The following is a 12,101-nucleotide window of genomic DNA, read 5'->3' as shown; positions in this document are numbered from 1 at the left end:
TTGATGGAATTTGAAACAGAAGCTCAGAGGATTGTTAAAGAATCTGTGGTAATACAGGAATTGTTACAAATGTTACAATAATGCTGGTGATGTAAATCCTTTCCAAAATGTCATGTTACAATTTGTTCTGAGTTGCATAGGATTTATCAGGTGGGAGTTCAGAGCTGCACAATCAATATCAGAAAGGCCAGAAGAATATTTTTCAATAAGTGGAGGATGAAAAGACTAAAATCACTTTGTGTACAGTTTTATCAGTTGTTTAGGAGACCAACAGAAGCCCTTGTGTATTATGGAAATGGAGTTCAGGCTATTGAGCAGGCATCATGTGCAATCTCCTGGAGATGTGACTGGCACTCTTTGGTAGTGACCTCTTTAATGCTGCCAGAGACAGCCTTTGCCTCTTTGCTTACAATCAACTTCACAGCTGTGTGTGTTACTTTTTGTTGCTAATAAATCTTGGTGATGATTTTGTTTGGAGCAAGGGTTTAATCTTGTTTCTGACATGTGTGTGTTCTGGAGTGTATATTGATATCCTGAACTTCAGAGTACAGGAGGGTTTTTGTCTGTTCTAGCATATCTTGGTTTAGGGACAGATTTTCAAAGGCACACAGATTAAAAAAAGAAACACAAAATACTACTGACATATATTTGCTTTTAAAAGTTTTATCTCCCCCCCACTTTCTGTCACCTTGTTGTATGTTCCTGCTTATGAAATTAGTCCTGAAAACAGTCCTGAATGTCAAAAGACAGTGTAGCAAACCTTGGAGTCACGTGGCTTAGTATTTTTCCTATAAAACATACTTAATGATTTCCTTTAATACTGTTTTTACTTCTTTCATCACAAATTAGATTTGGAGGAGCAGAATATTTCCTCTCATTTAGATCTCTCAGAAAAATATGTTTTGTAAGGTGAAAAAGAAGAATTGGAATTTCCATTAACATTGTTCCAGAAACTAATTCTATTGTTTTTTTCTGTCTGCATCACTGAGGCTTTGTCAGTATGTTGGTTTTTTTTCTCCTTCTTTAAAGCCTGTGGTGTGACAACACAGTTAAGCTCACTTGCTTTTCAAATTATTCTTGAGGCACTTGACCAGAAGTTCCAAGATGGGAAATGACTGTTTGCCACACAATTAATAAGTGGTTTATAGATCACAGGAGAATTTTAAACCCTGGGGTTTTAAGGGTTAAAGATTATGCAGGAAAGGAGTAGAAAAAGGACAATGCAGTGGTGTTTTCACATTTTATAGATCAATTCTCTCTGTGATTGTTTGCAGCAAATACAGGAAAACTTGAATAAGCAGTTGCTTGATAATCTGGTGAGTTTTTTGAGCCGGTCTCATTCTGACTTTCAAGAGAAGACAACAGAATGGACTTGCAGGATGAAGTTCAGAGAAATCCCTACTGCAGCTCTTGTCTTAGGTAATTTTTTAAAGATATTTTTTGTAACGTACATCTGATTAAATCACACAGACACATCAAAGAAACTTACTGAGTGCCAGCAATTACTGTGAGCAATATCAGCCTCAAACATGTCAACAGAAGAGCTTGGGCAGGGAGAAGGAAGTCAGATAAAACCTCCTTCCCCTTTTGTTTATGTTCATTGTCCAGTAGGGCAACAACTCCCCTGCAGGTCTCTCTTAAGCAGCTGGGAGTGATTTCAGGTTTTTTGTCTGAGGCACTGGAGATAACTTTGATTAGGTCCCTGGATCTGCCACCAGCATGCTTGGTGGTTTCTACTACTTAACCATGGGAATTGTATAGCTTCTGATAAGTGCTCTTGCAGTGCAAATTTACATGAAGGAAAGTAGTGTCTTTGTCTTGGGAAAAGAGCATGGGGGAAAAAATAGTTGGAGATGAAGTTAGTGAAGTTCTGAAGTCTTTTTTTTTTTCCCCCTTCTCCTTTTTTTCAGAGGTTTGTACCTATAAATCCTAAACCCGATTCAAGGCATGTTGATTACATTTTCAGTGGATTATTTAAGGCAATTAAAATCAGGCTTGTGCTTCAAATAATTCTGTAGACAAAGTTCTGAATTGCCTCCTTGAGGGGCTTGTTCTTTATTTTTCTGTTGATAAAGGATATTAACAAAGGCAGTAAATGCTAGGTAGTTCATAGTGAATTCAGACTGAGTTTCACAGCAAATTACAGTAATTTTCCTCTTTACATGAGCCATGAGAGGATGCAGTATTCTTCTAGAGAAGGTGAATTTAACTTGTCTGCAGGCCTTACATGGCTGTGGATGGCTTCTGAGGGATGTTAAAAAACCAGTCCTTATTGCAGGGTGCAGGTTTGCACCCTTGGGAAACTTTCTGTTAAAAACTCCACCAAGCTATATGATGAAGGGTATTCACAGTGACTCCTTGTTTCTCTTAATCAGGGACTGTCAACATGTATGCCTAATCTTGTGCTAGTTTTTCATCTTTCCTCATAGCTGATGTGATACTTTTCATTCTTTCCTTAAATATTTGAGGTATCTTCTGGATTTTGTCTACTGTTCAGTTTATTGTGCAATCATTGTGCTCATGAGTCATGAGAAAAAATTACTTAAAATTTTAGATTTTAAAATTTTTGTCCTTTTTTTTTTTCCTAGGTGTGAATGTTACAGATCATGACTTGACTTTCAGAGGTCTCTCAGATGTCCTTCAGGATAACATTACTCCTTATGTAGCCTTGCTGGAAGCCAAAGATTGCCCAGGTAAGTACTGCAATAGTGTAGCTGCTTCTTTTGAATACGGTATCAAATCAAGTAGGAATTCTAGCTTTTGCCCCTAAATGCAAGAGTAATGGACAGAGGGATCCTGAAGACTTTGGAAAGATTTGCTCAAACCTATGTAAGCAGAGCAGTAATGCCCACTGTATTTTGAGAGGCATCCAGTGCACTTTAAAACACTGAAGATTGAAATGCTCCTTAGCTGTAGCATAACAGTTAAGAACATGCTGCTTAGTGTATTGCATGTTGATGTTGTAGGTTGGTTTTCTTCTTGTTTCATTGGACAGTGAATGTCTGCATTCCACTTTTTAAATGCTTACAGTCACATTATTTAGTGAGAGAATGGGCAGAATAAAATTGTCCCACCTTTCTTTCTCCTTTTTTATTTTTTAAGTAAAAGGATTAAAATCACATATGGCAGCATCCTCAGTTCTGTGGAGTGGCTGCCTCACTTATTTCTAGGTCACTCTTAAAGCATGTGGCTGGAGCTCAGGTAAAGATGGAAGACCAGCATCTTAACCTCAGTTGTTGCCATCTAGGCAAACTGCATGAACAGCATGCATAGCATTAATGCTTTCAGGAGCATGAGATGTACATTCTGGAGAGAGAAGGAGAATAATTAGAAATGTGGAAAATAATGAGTAATAACTTTGGGGTGGTTTCTTATAGTATGAGACAGAGAAGTGTTGCCAGATAACCAAATGTCTTTACCACATTTCTAAAAATGTTTTGTGAAGGTATAAAAAATCTGATGCAGAAGCTGATGGGGCAGCTGATGAAGTGTGATATAGATGTGGACTCACTGGAAGATGAGGACTGTGTGCAGGTTTCACAGAGTAGAATACGTTGTTCAATGCCTTCTTTTATCAGCTGGTATGACAGTGTAACAAAGGTATGTTGTTAACCTTTTTTATCCCCAGTTTATCAAAATGCCTGACCTTTAAAAAAATTTAATAACTCAGCTTTGTGTTTAAAACGGAAATTTAATAATTCAGCTTTCTGTGAGAAAATGCCAAAGGTTAATTTTTAAAAGATAATGTGATATTGAGGTGATTTGACACATAGAACCAATGTGGAGTTAGTTACTGATGATGCATGAATGGCAGAATTCTGAAACAAAAGCAAGAAGTACTGTGTTATCATATGTTTAATTGGGAATTGGAAGCTTAAAATGCAGTGTCAGCTTCATGCCAGAAGCTTTTTCCCAAGAGTGCTGAGTTATTTTGTTTATTAAAACAAAACTTTACAGAAGAACAGCCATCCAGGGCAAAGGTACTGCATTAGTGCTAATGGGCCATGATGTCATCTGCAACCCACACTATATTGGCAAGCAGTAAGGAAATAACTTTCAAAATGTTTTTGTATCTTTGTGTTTGCTAAAGCTATTGAAGTTTTAAGTTTTGTTTCTGTCATGAATACAAGTTACAGCTGATTTTCTGATGACTTCATCAGAGCAGTGGGATAAACCAAATGTGTACTGAGAACATGCTCTTTTTATTACTGGGTAAAGATATAGAAAATAAGCAGTGTCTGTGTACACAATTCAAATCTCCCTCATTCCCAACAGAACTCCACCAGTTCTGTCTCTCAGAGCTATTCTTGTCATTGTTGGTCTGTGTGTTTAAGATCTCTTTATTCTTTGTACTTTATGCTGTGCCAAACAGAAGGAAGAAAAATGGCAGTTTTGGGTGCTAATAATAAATACAGCTCACAAAAAGTCAGTCATGTCAATTTGGAGTACTATAATATCATAGATATGATTCAGTCTTTTTTATTTTGCTGGCTTCTGTGTATTAATGTTTAATTAATGGCTTTAAAGAAAACAAATTCTGAAACTCCAAGCAAAAAAAGAAATTCCTCCTCTAGACACTGGCAGTCTCCTCCAGTTGTAGTCATATTCAAAGACATGGAAAGTTTCACCACAAAAGTTCTTCAAGACTTCATAGTCATCAGCAGGTAATGTGACATGAACTTCAGTTCTTCCACTCCTTTACCCATTTTCTTTTTGCAGTTGTTTTGAAATTTAACAGTTAGGCCTCTGAAGCATTGGAATCAAATATTGTGCTGCTTCTTTGCAGCAGTGATTGAGGAAAAAACTACTTGCTGTGTTTTAGGGGTAAATTACACTAAAGCTAAACTTCAGACTGTGAACCAGAGTGCCTAAGGGCCAGGTTGAGATAAGGGATGGCCGATTTAATTCTTCACATGGTAGGATTTACTGGTACTAGTTGTTGTAGAATTTGTGAATGTGAAAGTAAATTTTCAAGGTGTCTAGATCTTCTAAAATTTTTTGCAGAATGTATTTTTGTGTGACTGCTGAGGTAATGCTGCTCCTAAAGGTCATCAGGTTAATGAGAGGGGTGTATATAAAACTTGCCCAGCTGGCCACGATCTGTAATCAGCAGCTGACTACTTCAGGTGCTCCTGTACTTCTGTTCTTCTTTAATGTAATCTGTCTTCCATCGTGTAGTTCTGTTTCTGTCTTCCTTAATGTAATCTCAGGCATGCTAATCAAAAACTGATGCTGCTTTCCAAAAAGATCACCATGCACTGAAGTCCCCAGGTTAGAGCTGTTAGAATTGGGGCTGCAATTCCTCAGCAATTCACTTGGTGTGCCATCAGCAGGAAATTGTATAGCTTGTGTTATTATCTTCATCTCAGTCTTAAACATGTTTAATAATAAAGGTGAAGTGGACAAATGTGAGAGATTCTTCTGATTTCTTGATCACAACTTCTGATTCTTTTTTAAGATTCTCTAAGGTCATCAACAGTGGACAGTAATGTGTGAAGTTTATTGGTTTTATATTTGTCTTCAGCAATTTCTTTTTAGGAGTTAGAGAAACAAAGTAATTGTGGGATAACAATTAAAATCCAAAGTCAAAAAGTTGCTGTGGCAAAAACAAAGGAAAGGAATAAATTGACAATTTTAACCTAGCAGGTATATAAGATAGCATATTTTGTACCTCCTTGAAACTACTAAAAATGGAAACACTGAAAATACAGTGAAAACACTGTATTTTGTATAAATTGTATGCTATCCTCAAGGAATACACATTCTGTCCTGACTTTCAGTTCTAAAGCAAATACTAAAACATTATCTGAAGATGAAGTTTAATCTGGAGAAGTTGGAAATTTTTTGAAGTGTGATTGGAACAGTCACTCATCTCCAGACATTGGAGATATTTCATCTTTATTTTGAATTTATTAAAATAAATATGAAATATCTATTTCATAATAAATCTTGTAAATCTTGTAAATTTTCTTGGCTGTAACCTGTTTAATGTGTCTTCTTATTTTTTCTTTGTATCTTTAAAAAAATCCTATTTTAAGACTCAGCTCTCTGAATAAAACTCTTTGGGAAGGTAGGATCAGCACAAAACTTACTGAAATAATGCTTTTTGTGCTGCTTTCTGAAATCTGAATCTGAAAAAGGAGTTTCATTTTCTTATCTGCTTTAGGGCTTTAAATAGCATCCTTTCTTTTTAATTTTATTCCACACGAATTCTTCTTTTGGTTTATCAGCAGCAAATCTTTTAATTTACCCCTTTCTGCATTGAAACTCAGTGCTGTAGTAGGAGCATAGTGCATTTGTTACACAAGCTTCTATAATGTAACTATTACTTTTCTTTTTCTCTCTTCCCCCATTATCCAGTCAGCATATCCATGAATTACCTCTAGTGCTGATTTTTGGAATTGCTACATCACCAATGATTATCCACAGGCTACTTCCTCACTCAGTGTCCTCTCTGCTGTGCATAGAGCTTTTCCAGTCCCTTTCCTGTAAGGAGCACCTGTCTACTATAATTGACAAGGTAACTCCATTTCTAAATAGAAATGAGGAATATGTGTGTGTGTGTATTGAAGCACAGTTTACATGTGTAGCCTTTACATGCAGGTTTGTCTGAAGGTTTTGGAAAGGACTCTGTTCCTGAGAGCTGTGGATTTTAGATATTTCTACTTGCAGGTGCAGAGTAATGTAATACTGAGAGCTCCCTTCTCATACTGAGACATACATACACACACCTGCTTTCATCTTCCATTTGCATTGCCTTGTGCAATTACACTTTGACATTCACACTTCTTCATTAAAGTCGAGCTGTGATTTCAGTTTTACTTTGTTCCAGAAAAAGATTGCTTTGAAACTTAGCTAAAATTCTGAAAAATAAACTTCAGCCTGAGTTTTGCCACCTGTCAAACATTATCTGAGTTACCCATATGTTCAAGCCATGTAAATGTTGTGCCTGTGGATTCTTGGTAGACCACAGGATTTCCAAAATCTGTTACACATGCTGAAAGTAGTGGTGTCATTGTTGACTACAGCAGTCTCTGTTCTATTTGTAATTTTACAAAAATAGCATTAAGCCAAATTAACTTAAAATGTTGCATTAGTGAAAGATACTTTGGAAAATGTGATAAAATAATAAACTTTAAAAATCAATCTTTGCAAGGATATTTTAGTAGAAATACTACTTTGTAGAACCTGGCAGTGTATTTAGTATCTCATTTAGTTGAATGTTAATACATACTAAGAGTTGTATCAAGTTGCACATATAAGCTTTACTGATTTAATTCAGGACAGAGTTTCTGCTGTGGCTACTTTTTCTTTTTGTCTTCCTTTTAGCTGCTTCTGACATCCCAGTTTCCATTTAAACTGGGAGAAAAAGTTCTGCAGGTTCTCATCAACATATTCCTGTACCATGATTTTTCTGTCCAGAATTTTATCAAAGGATTTCAGGTAGGCAATGATAACAAGCATTCAAATAATGGTTGTGAAAACAAAGAGTAATTACTAGGCACTGAAAGATTTCTTAGGTCCTAGTACTGCTGAATTGCATGAAAAAATATCCTTTGGAAACAGTTTGGATCTGTGAACAGATGGACATTGAAAAATCTTTACTGATAAAGGTTTAAGAGCAAACTTGTAGGAGCTGTATGAGTAAGCAAATAAAAGCTTACTGTGCCACAAAACCAATGATATTTAAAGGTTATGTTTAAAAGGATGACCTGGCTTAGTGGGCAGAAAGAGCTGTATTTTCCTGTAGATTAATTTGTAGCTTTCTAGCACCCCTGACAGAAATCCCCAGTTCTGATCATCTGTACCAGCTCCTTTGTCTCTGCTTTGTCTTGGTGTGAGTAGGCTCCAGCAGAGATTGTTCCCCACTTGAACTCCTCTGGCACAATTTCTGGATGCACATTTCCTGCCTTTTCAGGGAAATATCAGCTGCAGGATCATTTACTTGGTGCCTCAGAGGAAGTAATGCTTGTGCTCCAAGCAGTTGTGTAGCAATGTGGGAGTTATATTTACCCTCTCTCAGGAGACAAAGTGGAAGAGCTCAGGGGATTTCCAAAGAGAGTCTCTAGAGAGCATGATAGTTAAGTTTTTTTTGTCTTATATAGTTCTTCATATCTAGATGTATTTCTGTGTCTAGGTCTCCTTGTAGTTTTTATGGATTGCAGACAAGAGTTCTCTGAAGAATTTGTAGGCCCTGTTACCTGTTTTAATGCAGGATTGTGAAATGGTTTCTTTCTTACCTAGTTCCATGTATGACCCTGCTAGTAAAATATGCCCTTTTAATGTCATATACATTTAGAATTTCTCTGATTTTTTGATATATAAGATTCAATGATTACAGGTGGCCAGGAAAAATATCCTGTCCATAGTACCTCTTCTTGAAGACAGACCTTTGTGGTTTTTCATAGGTTTCAGCTCCTCTTATTTGAAAGAGTCATCAAAGTTTAGTACTTCTGCATTGGCCTGACATGCAAATACAAATTTTAGACCTGACAGTGTATGGCTGTGTCCTTGTGTGTAAAAGAATTCAAGGATGAAGCAATTTCAGATCAGATTTTCAAAGTGATTAATACAAGAGATCAGAATCATGTCATTATAGCTAGGTGTAATGTTACATGAGAGGGGGTACTGAAAATGAATAGCACATATAGCAAAGAAGGTAATTGTGTGACTGTGAACAACTGTATAATCAATATCCTGTAGTGACTTATGGAATATTTATGAATTGTAATTAATTTTTAAAGGAGTACTATTACTACCACTGTAGTATATGCAATGTAATAGTAAGAAAGCATTAAAAGGTAGATGTAGCAGGGAGATTGAATTTTATTAACATCCCTAGTTCTTGGTTTGTTTTTCAGCTCTGTATTGTGGAGCACTTCTATTCCCAGCCTCTCAGTGTACTGTGTTGCCACCTGGCAGACATTAAGAAGAGAGTTTATTCTTTGTCACATGATCAGTGTGAAAACATTCGAAGACTGCCCTCTTTCAGAAGGTAAGAGTGGAAATACATTTCTTGGACAATCATGTATTGATTAGCTTTAGAAAAGATTGAAAGAATCTGTAAGTGTGGTTCTGTGAACACTGTAGCTCATTTTTGCACTTTCTATAGCAAAGGTAAATTGATCAAACAGAGGACATTTCTAAATAATTTCAGGAAGCCTTAATGTTCTGGTTTAGAGAGTACAGCTTCTGTGATGTGTAATCACTTGAATTTACTTTTTTTTCTTCTCATTCTTATTACAGAAACAAGTTTTTCTGACAGATAACCATAAATCACTTTTGAATTTGTTAAGCTGATTTGAAGCATAATCTCTAGGGTTTTGGAGTGGCCTTTGAACTTGTTGGATTTTTGAGTCCTTTTGAATCTTTGCAAAGAAAGATGCATATTTCTTATAGCAACATAAGCATTTTAAATATTTTTAACCTGAGGATCTTCCTTTACATTATAATTTTATGTTGGTTTTATTTTTTTTCCTGCCATAAGGTATGTGGAAAGGCAAGAGTCAGGGAAACAGATTGAACTGCTGACAAACGACAGCTTCTTAAAGGTAAAATTTTAAGAATGTCTTTGGAGAACAAAAATAACTTGCCCAATATATCACTTTGTGGAAAATAATAAAATACAAGACCAAGATATATAGTTCTGTATAATATCTTTCATGCAGAACATACTGTGCTTTGTGACCAGTAATGAGGAATTAGGATTGGCAGATCAAAATTCCAAATCTCTAGGGTTGCCAGGTCAGCCTTTATATGAAGCTGCACAACTTTCTTACATCAGCTTTTAGCTATGTCTAGAAATATAATTGCTTAAAAACAAGGATACAAGGTTTATTTATGACCAGGTCTTTTCATGCTTGCCCAGACTGACTTTCTTGGAAGGTCAGTTAAGTGTTTGAAGAATGTGTAAGTTATCTTGGAGGTTATTTCATAAGCTTTTAATCCTTCATAGCCTCTGCATAGTTCTGATTGAACTCAGTAGAGCAGAATCTGTGTCCCAAGGCACACATTCACTCTACCCCTCATACAGGATTAAAACTAATTTGTTACATGTTTATCTGAAGCTTTGCCAATGGGTTGAAGTCAGACTAGTACTATTGTGAGCCCTTTAGGAATTCACCAACAAAAGTCTGTTGCTTATTTTCACCATCTGAGCCACTCCCAGTGGAAGCATTGCTGAAGAGAAAGGGTTTCTCCTGACTCTTCATTTCAAGTATTTGTAACCTGTCAGGCAAATGGTGTACTTGCCTGGTGTGTAAAGCTTTTTCAAGTGTGAAGAACAATGTTAATGGCTGGAGGGATGTTAGGAGCAAGCAATATGGCAAGTACAGTTACAGTATTCTAGATGAGATATGATTTTACATCACTTTCTGATCCATTGTCTTAATTGGCAAAAATAACTTAAGCTACAGCTGTTCCCTTGCCCTTTATTTACACCTGCTTTGAAAGTTGAGTAATCATCAGCTTAAACTTTATATGCTTTCAGCCATACATGTTTAATAATACACCCCTTATTTCACAAGGCTCAACCTTTAACTTTGGGAAGGAAGCTGGGATTCTCATACCTAGGTGCATATGATGCTTCTCACAGATTTTAATTGCCAACATTTGTTCTGATCTCCACAATAGAGGTGGGACCATTACTGCCTTGGCAAGCTGGCAGAATGCTCTGCCTGGGGAATAGAGGTCCTACTGCTGCATTAATGAGGTGCTGTTTATTCTGATGTCATGCTAATCTACAGTGTCATGCCCAGCTTTGGAAACACTTTCAAAATCACTATAGTAATCTTGCATGTGAACTTTGTGTTTCAGCACCCGGTCACTTTAGTCTTTTAAGTCTTCCAGCTTAGCCCCTAAACCTGCAATACACTTTATCAGCCTCATTTATACCATGTTGTTACCACTTTTTTAATAACTATGGAAAGAGTTTCACCTATTTAAAATTATCAGTTTTGAAAGCAATTTTAAAAATTTGTTTAAAATTACATCGTAATGTTAAACAAATCTGTCTGAAATGTTTCATGGCAAATTTAATTTGAAACTATGTAAATGTGGCAATCTATGTCTTTTATTTCTGTTCTGGAAATAATATTGCATCGTTTTCTAATTGCATTTTCAAACTCTTCTAAAATGGGTTATGCCATTTCACTTCATTATTTGGCAAAATACATTGCTATGTACTTATATTAACTACATCGTCTTGAGCTATGACCAAGATGAGGGAAATACAGATGTGTTAATTCTTGGGGTTTGGGGAAATAAGGTTGATGAAGCAGCATTAGAGAGAGCTTTTCTTAGCTTATTTTGTGGTGGGGATAATTTTTTTCATAATGATCCTACTTAAAATTAAAATACAGACTTGTGAATGTCTGCCCTAAGGTTTTAGAGGTTGCCTTAACAGTTGTTATATCAGTGACTCTTAAATTTCTCTTAAATGGGGAGAAAGATTGTTAATGTTTTTAATAATTTAAAACTTTTTTAACATCAGAAAGCTCTCTGTAGCACTATCTTTGGTACTTTCAGTCTTTGCAATGTGAAGAAAACCTTTTCTTTCTATGCATTTGTACTTCCTTATATTGCCTGTAGACAAAGTTTTGCTTTTCTTTTATCTTTAATACCCTTTGTTTCACTTTCAGTCTAGAAAACTTCAGTGGCTTATTTTGTTTTTCTCTTTCCATTTGGAATAGTTTGCTCAGAGTTAGGCAAAAGGGTAATTAAATACGTAGAGGATTCTGTGGTTTTTCCTCTTTATTTTTGACTGAAGACAGAGGAAAGAAGATCTTTGGATTCACAGACTTAAATGTAATGACCACAAAGACTAGATGACTTCAGTACAGTTACCAGAATTTTTGAGTATGGCTTTCCAGAAGCAATATGTGCTTGTATGGCTGGCCAGTGATAATGTGGTGCCATCCAGAAAATTAGTTGCAGTAGTCAGTAATTTCTATTTCTTAAATGTGATTTTTTTTTTTATTTCTGTTGTTCTCGACACATGAGTAAGCAAAATCAAATTAAAAACATATAGGAAAATCAACTGAATATTTCTTTGTTTTCTGTGAAGTGGTCTTTTTTTTGTACATGTAACTAATAAAAACAAC

General features: G+C 35.9%; 1 protein-coding gene across 2 annotated transcripts in view; it reads left to right on the top strand.

Annotated features, from left to right (window-relative positions):
- The window catches only part of ORC3 (origin recognition complex subunit 3), a 35,512-nt gene that overhangs the window by 6,898 nt on the left and 16,513 nt on the right, over nucleotides 1-12,101 (top strand). For both annotated transcript variants that reach the window (XM_058020868.1, XM_058020867.1), the window contains exons 4-11: nucleotides 1,275-1,419; nucleotides 2,589-2,693; nucleotides 3,446-3,600; nucleotides 4,528-4,664; nucleotides 6,361-6,520; nucleotides 7,330-7,443; nucleotides 8,862-8,995; nucleotides 9,488-9,551. In XM_058020868.1, the coding sequence (XP_057876851.1) occupies nucleotides 1,275-1,419; nucleotides 2,589-2,693; nucleotides 3,446-3,600; nucleotides 4,528-4,664; nucleotides 6,361-6,520; nucleotides 7,330-7,443; nucleotides 8,862-8,995; nucleotides 9,488-9,551 (1,014 nt within the window). The remainder of the gene's footprint in view (nucleotides 1-1,274; nucleotides 1,420-2,588; nucleotides 2,694-3,445; nucleotides 3,601-4,527; nucleotides 4,665-6,360; nucleotides 6,521-7,329; nucleotides 7,444-8,861; nucleotides 8,996-9,487; nucleotides 9,552-12,101) is intronic.

Source organism: Melospiza georgiana, chromosome 3 (assembly GCF_028018845.1).
Source record: "Melospiza georgiana isolate bMelGeo1 chromosome 3, bMelGeo1.pri, whole genome shotgun sequence".
Taxonomy (NCBI): domain Eukaryota; kingdom Metazoa; phylum Chordata; class Aves; order Passeriformes; family Passerellidae; genus Melospiza; species Melospiza georgiana.
The sequence above is the reverse complement of the archived record's forward strand: the minus strand, read 5'-3'. Positions and strand labels throughout refer to the sequence as shown.